This window comes from Nothobranchius furzeri, chromosome 8 (assembly GCF_043380555.1).
Source record: "Nothobranchius furzeri strain GRZ-AD chromosome 8, NfurGRZ-RIMD1, whole genome shotgun sequence".
NCBI classification, from domain to species: Eukaryota; Metazoa; Chordata; class Actinopteri; order Cyprinodontiformes; family Nothobranchiidae; genus Nothobranchius; species Nothobranchius furzeri.
In genome coordinates this window covers 56604184-56619052 of record NC_091748.1, presented here as the reverse complement: position 1 = coordinate 56619052, position 14869 = coordinate 56604184, and the positions used below count along the sequence as shown (strand labels likewise).

The following is a 14869-nucleotide window of genomic DNA, read 5'->3' as shown; positions in this document are numbered from 1 at the left end:
TGTGTGTGTGTGTGTGTGTGATTTAATGTTGCACCTTTTAAGTGGTAATCTTGAGAGACAAAAGATTAATCTAATTAAAACTTATTTATGTTTTATTTATTTATTGTTTGTTGAAAAGCTATGAATCCAAAACCTGAGGCCATGTATTAAATTAAATAATTAACATAGGCATTCTGAATTTACTTTATTTTTAAATGGGAACATAGGGAAGACTATTTCTGCCCTCTATAATTTCCTTCATTTAGCCTAAGAATAAAAATTTCTATGCAGATGAAATTTTCACTCTCAATCATGAGCAACATCTCAGTTTTCAACACCTCATTTTATTGTCCCAACATTCAAAAGTACAAATAATTTAAACACAACAGTTTTATGAAAAGGAAAAAACAAACATTTACAGCAAGATTTTTATTTTGTTTCCAGTTTCAGAAATGACCTAAACTAGCAAGGATAACATGAAGTCATTCATCGCAGTAATTGGATTAATAATAAGAATACTAAGAATAATAGCAATAATAATCATAATAATCATCATTGATAATCGTTAAGTAATAACATAAGCAGGAGAGAGAGTAGGGAGCCGCGGTCATGGGGCCCCGTGAACTTTTTTTTCATCTTTTTTGTCTTTAAAGATTTTGTTTATAGATTTCTCAGATAGTAAATAAACATGTCTTAGGAGGAAAATGAAAACTGACAAGAAGAGCCTAGTTCCTCTGTTCACCTTCCCTCCTCCACTACTGGCTGCGTTGTTCCTACTGGCAGGCTGCCACTATAAGGCGCTACAGGGGATGGTGTGAGCCATAGGGGTCGGGCATAGAGCGAGGTGACGCAGCCCCATGTTTCAAACACCCTGACATGTTCACAGTCATATACACACTAAACAATCACCCCTGACATCTCGGCCAAATATGCGCACGCACACACACACATGCACTCAAGTAGGCGCGGGCTTGTGTATGTGCACAGAACATACGTTTGCACTTGCACATCCACTCACGGGCCTTCTCCGAGCTGACCAACACAAGCGGACAAACACAATACCTTAAAGAAACATGCATCCAAACGTGCACACATATGCACTCACGCACACACAAACGCACATTGTAAGAGTTTAAAAGTCACACGCCGTGTAGGAAATTCACACATCAGAACATTCTTGTGGGGTCGTTGCATAATTCAAGCTCCCGACGGCAGCGGGGAGCATGAAGGGGTCTGGTTGGTTTGTTGCTGTTATGAAGTTAGAAAAACCTTTATGACGGGATGAAGGTTGGATAATGAGATGATTTCAGATGACCCGGCGTTTTCAGATGAGTGAGGTGCAGGAGAGAAGGATGCGAGCATGCGTCTGAGTTTTCCGACTGCTCTCCACACACCTCCTTCATGTTTTCAAGTCTTAGCAACAAACTAAAAAAAATCCAATTATATTTATACTTCTGGAACCATTCCCTTACCTCTCACCTTTCAAAATATATAATATATATCATATTAATGTATATAAAATATAGAATTGACTCATTCCCTTTTTATACCTCCAGAGTATTTCTTAAATATAGCAGCTGCTTTAAACGGCAGCCGCGTGTGCAATGGTAACAAGTTCTCAATTTTAAAAGATTTGTTGGTTTGTCATTTGAAAACATGATGAACAATCTCAAAAATAAGTTCAGACTCTTCAGTGAGCGATCTCGTCCCGTGCAATGAATGACCCTCAAATAACAACTTTGAAAATGTTTCCTGCCTGAACGTGGAAGAAAATGTTCACTGAAAAACTGAAACTATGCTTTCAGACCCACATTTTTGCATAAGGTTTCATCACAAAGCGGTAGTAAGTGGAGGGAGGGTGTGGACGGAGTGGCTTTTTTTAAAACTACACAAACTTATCACAGGTTATATTGAACCAGAACGACTGTTTATAACATTCTATTAAGACTAAACTTTATTGAAAAAGATCTAAAGATTTCATTTTAACAAGACAAGAAAAAAGCAATAGCAAATTTAACTATTAACTAGGTTATGCATAGCGAGTAACTGTTTCTAGTAATAAGGGAAGAGCGTCCCCCAACCCTCCAGACAATTTTTTTCAGTTTTCTTAACTTTTAGAGTTTTTTATATGGTCATTTTGATATATTGGTACAAAGCACAAACGTACTAAAAGTTCTCTCAGTGCAGTGGACTACTGGAAGAGCCTCTCCACTAGTCGCTTTGTTCCCTTTTGCTCAGAAACGCCCCCCTCCCTGTACCAGAATCACGCAAATACATAGACAGTGAAACAAATAAATACATAAATACACATATAAATTAGGTAATTAATAAATAGATAATAAATACAAATAAATACAAAATAAATAGTTCAAAATAGATAAGTAAATAAACCGTCAAACAAACACACTTATATCTTCAACTTTTGTTCGGTTTCTTTTGCCGCGGTTGTTAACTGAAAGTTAATCCAATTTTTTTTCTCCACAAGCAACATGACAACAATTGAACAGTTTCCTTACAAGTTTTTTTTCTAAGTAACTGAACCACCACTTCATAATAAATTGTCATATGAAAAAGACGAGCTCGAATGAAAGAACAGTGACAACTCAGATAGTACAGTAGATATTGTAAAACAAATGTAGACTATATATATATTTATATATATCATCTATTTGTACACAGCAAAAAAAGACACAGTTGTCATAGATCCTTTTTAAGGAAAATATCTAGACTAACGGAACTAGCTAATCATCATTAAGTTTTGACAAACGTTTCACGCTCAGCAGGTAACAGAAGAGTCAGCAAGCCAAACAAAACAAACAAATAAACAAAAAGAGTACAAACTTTGTTCAGTGATTCTTACAAGGCCCCAAATTCACTTAATCTCGTCATTCAGCACCAAAAAAGTCTCACCAGATTTCTGGGCCAACATTAAACAAATGCCAAACAAAGAACAGCAGCTCAGTTGAATGCCAACATCGAAGTATTTTTTTTTAACTTTAAACAACACATAGAACAACAAAGTTGGATATTTAAGATATGTGAATAATGCAGTTTAGCACCTACTGTTGATCGCTAAAAGGAAGTTCTCTTCAGATGTAAAGTCACAAATGCAGAGCAAAATAAATAAATAAATAAAAACACAAGAAAAGGTGATATAATGTATAGTATGTTCTTTAAATGGATATATGTGAATACACCGATGCACTGATAATCCGTACCGAATGATGGCAGAAACAAGGGAACACGTGGACAAAAGGGTCTTCTTGCTTTGGGCTCTGAACTATAAAGTTTTAGGTCTTGAAAAGACCCCTTTCCCTTCCCGTTTGGGTATCGCTGTTGAATAATTACGCACTAGTACACATGTGAAAAATTACCAAAATCACCTGTCTCATTTTGCATCCCTTTTTCACAAAACCCTCCGTCTACAAAATCACAACCAACTTGGATTCACCCCAAAAAAAAAAAAAAAACGACCTTTTGATCCTACAAAGTACCACGGCAGAACGACGAGACAAGGTGGTGCCCCCTCCCACCCGCCCCGGCCCCCCCAGTTAGCCAGTCAAAATATTTTTCTCTTTTTTTCAAATCCAGATTCCTGTAAAAATTCTTCAATAGTTATTTTAATTATCATTTATAAAAATAGATCTTCTTTCTATTTATTTTTATCTTTTTCTAAATTCTTTTTTTTTCCAACCAAAGAGATCTTCTCTTTGGCAACAGTGTTGTGTGTGTGTTGTTTATTTTTTTTCTTGAATTACTGAACGTGTCATCAGGAAAGCTAACCCATCCCCTCCCTCGCCCCATCTCCCTGAAACCCAGTGAGGAAAGACGTTATGTTTTGTTTGCGATACAAAACAAAACATAAAATGCTAGAAATTCTTTTTTTTTCTATATCTGAGTCATTGGGATTGTTGCATCCCATCTATAATCAATAAGGGGAAGTCTTTGAATCACGCTACAAATGAATGAATGGATTCACTAATTTAAAAAGAGCCCCCTCCCTTTCATTGATTGGGAGGTATCCAATAATAACGACAGTGGATCCGGATTTACAAAAGAAAATAAAATCCTGAATCAAGACAGAGAAAAGGTTTCCAATCTAAAAAGGACATTCTTTTCTCTGAAATAAGGGATACAAGAAATTGCTACTGTTTTTACACAGAAGAGGAAAATCATTGAACAACCACAACAAACAAAAATAATATACAACAAAGAGAAGCCTGCATCATCACAGGGGCTTCTAAAAACTTGTGAACGTTTTCATCATTAAATTTTTGTAATACTCAGGCAACATTGGCTTATAGGTCCAAAGTTATAATATAAGCCATTAATAGTTCAATTTGTTTGATGGTTTATTGGTTGATTTTTGTTCCGGTTGTAGTTTGATCTGTTGGATGGCTGTAGTTGGGTGGTGGTGGCGACTGAAGGGCCTAAGGGGACGAGTGGGGGTGGAAGGGAGGGGTTGGGGTTGGGGGCCAAATTTGTTGCAGACAAATGCGTGGGGCATCTGCTTCTACCTGTCGAGAGTTCAGGACTTGTGTGTCTTGTTAGTCTTGAAGGAGACTTGCAAGACACGGTCGCCCAACCTGTAGCCGTTGAGACTGGCGATGGCCATGGCCGCCTCGTCATAATTCGTCATGGTGACGAAGCCGAAGCCTTTGCACTTGTTGGTGTTGAAGTCACGGATCACCTTGACATTGTTGACTGCGCCGAAGGGCCCGAACAGCTGCCAGAGCACGCTCTCGTCGGAATCTGGAGACAGGTTGTAGACAAAGATGCACCAACCGGTGCCCGTGTGCCCGGGGATGTTCATGCCGACCAGGCTTGTCATGCTGTCAATGGTGATGGGGGAGAACCTGGGAGAGGAGGCAGAGCGGTGGGAGATCTGTGTCAACACGATGAGTCAAACCGTGTAATGAAATAATCTTCTTCTACAGTACTGTAGATGAAATGGGTAGAATCATATTTAACATTTTAAAACACACATTCCAAATAAAGAGAGAAAGCAACACTCACCAGTCAAACCACTAAACCACTGACCTCCAAACTGAACTTTCCTGTTTCAGATGGTGTTTGTACGAAGCTAGAATCTGGGTTTTGTTTTAAGTGTTTCTGGGGAGAGGTTTAGTAAGACCCGAACATTTTTTCATAAATCACACGATTCAGAATGAAAATTTCCTTTTAGCTGTCTGAAATCTACTTTCAAACACATCTCACTCTGAACTAACTGCTGCTTTAGCTTTTCCATGAATGCTCTGACTGCCATAACCAGAATCATAACCCGAACCACTCCTGAATTTCTAAATGTGCAGGTTGGGACAGCAGAAATCTCACTAACTCCTCCCTGAGCTCGTTGGCTTTGAAACGTCCCCTGCCAGGACTGACGACAGCACCGCCTGTGCTGAGCTGCACTTTTGCTGAAGAAGATGCAGATGAATGCTCTGTCTTTGTGTCCTCTAGTGGCTTCTTTCTGTGCCAAATTGCAGGAAGTTGTTGAACTAAACCGTTGCTAGAAATTCATCAAAGATCGTGCACCAGCCTGCTAAATCTGTTCTCATTCGCCTCATAATCTTTTCCATTTTCTGGTGATGCAAGAGATTTGAATCCTCAGTTGACTTCACTTAATTGCCTTTTCCGCTAAAAGGAAAAGAGGGGGAAAAAATCCCACTACTTATAAATAAAAGGTAAATGAAATAAAAAGGTTCATTTCTTATGCCACCTCATTCCAAGAAACTACTGTAGGCATTATTGGGAGTGCTTTAATTGACATTTCCGCTTAGCTGCAGCTGTTTCAGGGAAGGCTGCATTCTTAAGGAAAAGGAGGGAGCACATGGGGAGCAAACTAAAAGGAAAATGGAAGCACTTTACAGCCCAGTGGTATTAAGGTACAAAGTGTATTCCTCTCCCTCCTGCAGGGTGTTCTGGGCTCTTCTATCGCTGAGCTCGTGGCACTGATCGATAGCGCTGCTTGCTGCCTGGACCCTCAAGCCTCCTCTCTCCAGTGACTATATGTAGTTGGCAATCACTACGACCTTCCTGAATGACTTTAGCCATGTAAAGTCTGCCTTTGGCTTTAGTTGATTGTTTTGATTCTGAAACAAGCTCCCATTGTACACTAGTAGTCCTATACGTACCATAAAGAAAATCCTTTTTTGGTACATCTCCCAGTATGGCATAAAATATCACTGTGAACTGTAGAGATAGAGCAAGAGGTAAAGCGGGTTGCCCAGTAATCAGAGGGTTGTAGGAGTGATCCCGGCAGAGAATGCTGCTGTTGTGTCCTTGGGCAAGACTCTTAACCTACCTTGCCTGCAGGTGGTTGTCAAAGGGATCGGTGGCACCTGTGCTTGGCAGCCTCGCCTCTGTCAGTGTGCCTCAGGGCAGCTGTGGCTACATTGTAGCCCATCACAACCAGAATGTGAATGGGTGTGTGTGAATGGATGAATGATGCACTGTAGTGTAAAGCACTTAGGAGTCCTCTGACTCTGAAAGGTGCTATACAAGTGTAGGTTATATAGCATTTTATCATTTAGAGCCATTCTTTGCACATTTACAAAAAAGTGTTTCGTTAAAGGCCAAAAAATGTGAAAAATGTGAAAAATGTAAACAAAAGACAGAAAGTTTTTAGGTCAGTGAGTGTGTGGTGGTGATGCTTTGGAGTTTGGCTGATGCTACTGCTATATGTGTGTGTGTGTGTACCCTTCATAGAGGGATGAACTCTAGCCATTGTTAAAGATGAGAATAGGGTTGCATAGCAACAGTGTAGCTGACCAGATATCTGTTCTGTCCTTTCTGAAGCGGAACCATCCCATCTCCAAACACTGAATAACACTTGCGACTTGATGACATTCATTGCAATCAGGACTGCTGAATCAGACGCCATTTTCACTTTTAGAAAATTATGTGAAGGTCAGAGCGTGTATTGAGTGTTAATCTTTGAATCCAACATCAGAATATTGAGGATTTCTAACCGGTGTTTGAAATAATAGTTTATATCCAAAACTGAACTGAATATTCACATTAGCTAAAACTTTTTTCTTGCTGAGCCTACTGATTGATGCCTACTGTGCTTGCAGCATGCAACATACGCCCGTCAGCACATCAAACATCTACCACCAGTGTAGCTCCTGCTCTGAGTTACGTAACACACATGACAGCAGCAATGCAAAATTTAAAGATGAAGGCAAAAGGAAATTAAGAAGAGCAGTGCCAAGCAAAGCTTGAGCTGTCTGCAGCGAAACAGCATTTCCTGTTTCCAGCAGGGATCCAAGTTCATCCAACCATGTCTTTCATTTCATAATCTGTGTATAAACTGCAGAGAATTTAGGGATACTTATGCACTTTTGAAGGCTCACACAGTAAAGTAGCTGATAATACAGGAAAGTGCACATGATGTACTAAAATATAATTAAAACAATGAGTTGACAAAGGCCTTTAGAGGCATTGCTCTCAAGTTGTCTGTAAAGTGACAAGGTTGGAAAACCTGAATCCCTCAGAAAATATAAATGAAAATAAATAAAGTAAAACACTGAGAAATTAGAAGTCTTTCACCAGAGAACAAAATCTGTTCAGATCACAGAAACAACCTAAAACAATACAAAACAAACCCACCAGCACTTGTCATAATCAAAACAAAGCTAATTCATCAGCACTGAAAACAAAGACGGCCTGTTGTTCTTTTTTTACTGCACCTGAAGTGGCTGGAATGGGTTAAAATGCCAATTCAAGCCGGGGGGAAAAAATCCCAACCAAACCAATGAATCAAAAATGCTGTTGACCTTGAACAAACTGTCAAACTTAAAGTGACTGCAAAACACCAACGTAACATAAATTAGGGGAGAAATCATAAAAACATGTTGAAAAATCACGGAGTCAACATGGACATCTGGCATTTGGTGAAGTTTTTAATTACCTCTTTACGCCATAGGCCATATTAAGCAAATTGTCCAGCCTGTAAAGAGAAGGAGGGTTCTGGGGTTAATGGTGGGCAGATGGTCGACTCAATCAATGGAACTAATGTAAAGTCCCTGCAGGAACCGCATGGTCCCCCTCACTCGAGAACAAACAAACACATCTATAGTTGGTCCATTACACTGAGGAGCCCCAGCAGAAAACGCTATCGTCAGGCGTTGGAGCTACAGGAGGGTCTGCACACTGAGCAGACTCTGAACTCGCTAACGCCAGAGCACTGTCACAGGAGCACTTACATTATTGCAGGTGTGTCCAATTAATCGTTATACATGACTACAGCAGTGGACTGGTCACAGTTTAGCTTTAGAGTTGGTTACAGAGCACTAATGGTATAGCAGGTAGAGTGTGAGCAGAGCATTGCAACAGGCATTACTGGGGGTGGTAGTAAGGCCAGAATGCTACACATTTGCAGATCATTCTTTTAACTCGCTGTGCAGGAGATTTCCGTACAAATTATGCCACCACACTGGTGGTTCATTAGGATGGAGATAAATGGATATTTTTGGGATTATCTATGGGCTTTAATCTTGTGTTAACTCAATGGAGAGAACACCTGAAATGACAGGAAATGATCCAGAGTTCTATCAGTGTAATGGTTTGGCATTTGAATGATGCGTGAGAGCAATGATGATGATGATTAGTGGGTTTGTATGCGGTAGAGTAACAACAAAAACACAACAGCGTGTTAAACTAGCTGTGAAATCGTGGATGTCTGTCTTGTGGTCAAGGTCAACCTGTTAAGTGGAAACGGGTCAGGTGGAAAAAGCTAAATGTTAGTCAGATGGGCTCCTCTGTCTAAAAGGGTTAGCTTTTTGGGAGACGTTGTGGTTTCATAATCATTCCAGCCTGCGGGTTGCAGCTACTGCAGTCCGCCAGTGTAAATTACAGTTTGTGTCTGTGTGCCGAGCCTCACGGACCTGTGGGCTGTGTGAAATGCTGGCCCTCGTGGATGGATGCAGTCTGTTTGGTGACTCAATGACCTTCATTTCTCACTTGGGTCTGGCCTGTCTCATGTCTTATTAACTCCTCTGGCCTAATGACAGAGGCCACGGCTTATTGAGCAACAGCTGGTCACCAACGCATCATTCCTCTTGAAAACACTACAAACTTTGACTTTGACATAACTATAAAGGTTGTTTTTTTGCTCCTTAATGGTGGTTTTGCAGCAGAGCAGTCCCACTCTCCAGAAGTAGCTTTAAAAATGGAAAACACATTTTGAAAAGTGTAGTCCATGCTATTGTTGTTTATTTGGTTATTTAAATTCATACAAGAGATGGATGATAGCTATAATTAATCAATCACAACTCTTCACTGCTGAGGTCAGTGATAATCTACAGTTGATAGATTTATTACAAGGTAAGAACCCACTGCAGTACATTTAGTGACATTAGTATGCTTAAAAATGTGGAAACAAGCTTTGGTAAAGTAGATTTGTTTTGCCAGTTGCAGTTATGGAAACAATTTCAACTGTAAAGTGTTTCTTGTTGGTCTCTTTTTCCAGAGTGATGACACACAGACTAACGAGGCTAAAGATGTGGTTCACTCGTTTAATCAAAACATTTGCAGTGGTCTCTAAGTAAGAATGAATGCCTTTTAAGTCACACAATTAAGCCTGTTTCAGGGACCAGAAGTGAGACACATTGGACTTGAGCTTTAGATGGCAGGATTTGGAGTCCTACTTCCCGATATTTAGAAATGTTCTTAGCCTCTGATTGGCTAACAGCAACACAACTCTACCACTGAGTCAGTTTGCTTTGCAATGTTGATGTTTTACTTCCACGAATAACACAAACCTGGAGGAGTTCTGGCATGCGGCGGAGTTGCTAATGCTAACGATTAGCTTCTACTAGCTGAGACATTCTCTGTTGTTTTCTGGATGCCAAACCAACAACAGCCTTCCCGGTGTATGGATGAGTTTATGAATGTTAAGTGACAGTGTGACATAGATCTGTCAGGATTTACAAATCCTAGAGTTTCACCGTCTATTTTCTATCAGAAGCTAATGAAGGCACTAGGTGTAGGAGAGTATTTTCATGTTCAGCCTGCATAAAAAACTCAGAGTGACCGATTATAACCAGATTCAAAATTGTTTTTTCAGTGAATCACACCTTTAAAAAAGTTGAGAACTGCTTAACCCTTTGATGCATGAATTATGAAATCTTCAACCATGATTTTTTAAACAATTGTTTTCATTCATCTTTATGTGTGAATGAAACAAATTTCAACAAATAATTTTTGTAACATTTTGTTAATTTACAAATAGTTTATTAAATGTCCACCTCAGTGGACAGCGTGCATTCTGAACATGAAATATGTTGGCTTGACTTGCTGAGGCCCCAATGGAGGGGCTCACATACAATAAAGTCTTCAACAGGTGTGCTTAATAGCAAAAATAAATAAATAACAATTTTGAGTACCTGTCCACTGTAGTGACCATTATGCATCAAAGGGTTAAATAATCACATCAAAGTTAAATGTCGATGCTGTGTGTTTTGGAGTCTTTTTGCAGAATGCTGAATCAATTACTACTGGAGCACCAATGGTGCATAAAATAATGTGCTTACTCCATTACTCTGTCATACATCTACATCCAAAGTGCATACGTAATATAAGAAGCACTATACAACAGCCTCTGGCTACGTAAGTTACAATTTAATTGTAATCCATTTTGTTTGCTCTTTCATTACCAGCTTTTATTGTCTTACTAATGATCACACAACTATTTGTAATAATGGTTTTAAGTAAAGCTTCTTTTGCCTGTTAGTGATACTAGAATAACAGTTTTCCAGTCAGGGGCAATTTAACACAGGGGGGCTTTGTGATTGTAATTAACAACTTTAATAATTGGAAATCTAGCTAAAATCTGTCTTGACACTTGTATAGGATGGATCTCTTCTAGCACATTTTTTCATTTGTGTGATGAATTTAGTTTGTTAATAAAAAAAAATTGTAAAATGTACACACATTGGTCTTAATCTGTAAATTTTTTAAAGTTTACAATTTTTGTAATTTTTTACAGTTTATACCATCCTGACTAACTTCCTTAACCCTCCCAATGGTCAACTTTCCTTGCGGGGTCACCCATAAAGACAGTGGGAGGGTTAATTGTCTTGTTTCGATTGTCTTCATATGAGCATGGATCTTAGAAATTTCAAAGGCAGCCGAATGACAGAAATGATCATCAAATCCGTAATTAGCCTACAATGTGGGAAGGGAACAAGCAGTGTGCTTTGTGCGAAAATGAGTCAATTGAAGAGGAAGCTCAGAGGAGAGGTGCTCCATGCCCAGGAGCACGAAGACATCTGCTGGCCACTGGGCAACAACAAACAACCTGCTGCTAACCCCCTCTCCCTCTGCAACACACACACACACACACACACACACACACACACACACACACACACACACACACACACACACACACGCACACACACACACACGCACACACACACACACGCGCACGCACACACACACTGATGCAGGCTCTCCACAAAAACACTGCCAGCTCTTCACATTGCCTCTGCAAGCATGATGTAAACAATGGAGCTTTTGTACTCCTCATCAATGTGGCCTAATGGAGGAATGGGTGTTTTTTCTTTTTTCTTTTTTTTTTAAACAAAATTCTGTTCATTTAAATTTGGCTCCCGCCATGGATATAATCAGGCTAATTTGCTAATTACTACCATTAGGTAACAACTGAGGATCAGAAACAAGCCTGGATCCAAGGCTTGGTGCATTGTGTTGCTGTCGATTATGTTTTCTGACTTGGAAAGAGACCATGCAAGCACATTTTACATTAACCTAAGGTACAGCGGGCCCTTGTGATTCAAACAAGCATGTAAACATAATTTTGTGATTGCTTTCTAACGTGGTAAGATCATATTTAGTGTATTATCATAATGCTGTGTTAGGTGTCCTGGTCTTTGTTGCTTTTTTGACGTTTGCACCTCTGTCACACAGCTGCCATTTTCTACATAGTTGTGCATTTAAGGAAGTTGTGGCATCTTGTAGGACATGCTGTTGATTTTTGACGTCTGCCTCCTGAAAAGTTTTAGCAGTGCAGGATGCTTCTAGAATGGGGGAGGGGGTTTGACGTATTTATTGATGCAAATATAACAAAGGCCTTCAATAGAAGTAAACATCACAGTGGAGTCAGATTTGTAGATGTGGAAAACAAATAATGTCATTTATACAATTATACTTTTTCAGTAATGCATTAGTGATAAATTACATATCAAACCACATATCTGATCATATTGTATTGTAATAAATCAAGTAAATCACTGTATATGTATTGTACTGATTGCTTTGTCATGTTATATTGCAGGGTGTCCTGATTCTCAAGTGCAGAAGTTAATCAAGCCCCGTTTGCACCCTTGATCCGCACTTCACCCAAGTCCACATCGATGCGGACTCTAATATCTCAAGCATTGTGTCTGAGTCTGAGGCATTTTACCCCTGTGGGTCTTATACACACTACTTTATAGAAATCACTTTCATTTCACTTTAACTCTTTAAAGAGCAAGTCACCCCCTACCAGAGTCTGACTCTACCCACACTTCCTGTTTGATTGTCTGGCGGACAGAGGGAGTGGTGCTGTGGCAGTGTCTGACAGAAAAACTGCCCATATAGATGATACCAGCTCACCACTACTGCACACCGGAAGCAAAAGTGGTGCGGAACAGCAGCGAAACGGCGCCGCTTCTAATAGAATTCATTATAATCTATGGAGTGTGTCAAACCAGCCGTGACGCGGCAATTTTCAGAAGCGGCATGCCGTGCCACTAAAAATAGGATTGGGTTCTATTTTTTCTGCGAGCTGCTTCTGGAATGCGTCAATTACCAAAATCGACATAGGGCTAGACAGGAAATCGTACACGGTTTCAGTGTAAAATCCCTGGTAATTTTCAAAATAAAAGTGTTGCAGTGGTGTAGTTTCATATACATGAAGCTTATGTGTGACCTAACAGCTTAGTTACTCACAGCATCATTCCAGATGTGCAGTGGTGTGTTTTCATGGCTTTAATCCTGGCGGTGGAGAGGAACAACATCATATATGATGTCAAACAGCGATAACACGTGATTTACTTCTTTTTGGTTCAATGGCGGATTGCACAAACAAACCGTAATATTCAAGGTCTCGAGGGATTGTTTGATCTCGCAAGTCGAGCAAGGAGCATTGCTGCTGAGACTCTCCCGGTGTGCACTTCAGTACAGTGGTTGTCGCGAGTAAACCGTTCCGCTGCCGTTCAGTGGCGCTTTTGCTTCCAGTGTGCAGTAGGCGTTAGCCAACAGTAATGGCTGATTCCAGTTCAGATGTAGAGCAGACTTTGAAGCTGAAGAGGGCGCTACATTTATATTTATGTTTTAAATAAGATGCACTAAAATGCAAAAATGACAACAACACCTGTCTACAGCATCATTAGACACTCATCGATAAAGTTTACCAGCAAAAAAAAAGTTGATTTGGGAGAGACTTACTATTTATTGGCAAAGAAACAAAGCAATGAAAAAAGTTTTCGGTAACACTTTGCGATAAGGATCCTTTTATTACCGTTACTTAGTGCATTATTAAACAATAAACAAAGGGTCCCTGTTTTTAACAGTCTCAATATTGTTAACTATTAAGTGTCCTAAAAGAGCTGCGGGACTGTAGGGACTAAAGTGTGACCTGAAACTCACTAATATTGTGGTACAGAGTAAACTTATCCTATTAGAGATAAACTGATTACAACAAAGAAAACTGTAAATTATTTTGTACTTTAATACAATTTCAGTGTTAAAAGCAAAAAGAGCTGAGCTCATCAGAACGTTTATAACTTCTAAAGTGTCGAGGTTTCAGCGACGGGCTCAGGAGCGGAGGACGCAGTGAGGAAGTGTCCTGCGGTTGTGAGTTGTGATGAGAAGTGACAGCTCTCCTGCGGAGCCTGTAAATTGGCTTGGCGTATCACAGACACACAGCCCTGCTAGATTGCTCAGGTGTCACACCAGGGAAGTGGAGGAAGAGGAAAAATACCTTCCAAGCTCTGACTTTGACGGAGAGTAAACATCGCGACTGGTTTAGCACTATTGTAAGAGTTGGGAAATTATATAAGCACATATTCTGTGCCTGATTCTCAAAATAATCTCATTGGGTCTGATGGTGGAGAGTAGTACAGAAAAGTACCTGGATCTGGTGTGTGTCGATTGCTTAGCTGAAATGAGAACGATGCCAAATGTCCAAACAATTTCTACAGATTCTCAACATTTATGCTAAAATGAGACTTTATCTATCATTAGTGGGTGATGAGATCACTATAAATGTCATTTATACAGTCTGTGTGAATCAGCTCAACAAAGCTTGCAATCCTGTCTTGGTGTGAAGATTATTAATCTGTGCAAAAACATCTATTACAATTGTTTTGGGTACTAATCAAATCCAAATTACAGCAATTTTAACCTAATTTTATTCAATTAAAGATGTCAAATGTGCTAAATAATTTCAGCCTGTATTGTTGAGGCTCGTTTACTAAAAAATTGGCAGACATTCTCTTAGAAATATGGCTTCTGCAAACTGCTGCATAATTATTGTTCATTATAAGCTTGACAATATTAGCTGCAATTTAAAATTCTTATTAATTATTCAAATTAAAATTTTTATTGCCTACGCATTTTAATCCTAATTCATGCTTTTTGCTGAGAGGTACTGACACGATGGCAGTGGGATGAAATGAGGGGACAGACGTAGTTGTGAACGACAGAACCCCACAGTCTCTTATGAACAGTTCCTCTTTGATCTGGGCCGAACCGCCCAGAGAACGCTCACCGGTTTGTCCAACACCTGCACCAGGTGCGGGGCTCTCAGCTGTTTTTCAATCAGAGGACATATTTGGCCAAAATGAGCGTTTGCAAGAGTGGAATAAAGGTGCCTCGCTGTTGT

General features: G+C 39.7%; 1 protein-coding gene across 7 annotated transcripts in view; it reads right to left on the bottom strand.

The window, feature by feature from the left end:
• Positions 1-303: 303 nt before the first annotated feature.
• The window catches only part of elavl4 (ELAV like neuron-specific RNA binding protein 4), a 95753-nt gene continuing 81187 nt past the window's right edge, over positions 304-14869 (bottom strand). For 5 of the 7 annotated variants that reach the window (XM_070554144.1, XM_070554148.1, XM_015971347.3 and 2 more), the window contains 2 exons: positions 7892-7930; positions 304-4835 (listed from right to left, as the gene is read on the bottom strand). In XM_070554144.1, coding sequence (XP_070410245.1) covers positions 4508-4835; positions 7892-7930 — 367 coding nt within the window. In that variant the 3' untranslated portion in view covers positions 304-4507. The remainder of the gene's footprint in view (positions 4836-7891; positions 7931-14869) is intronic. The other 2 variants (XM_070554145.1, XM_015971349.3) reach the window with 1 other exon arrangement.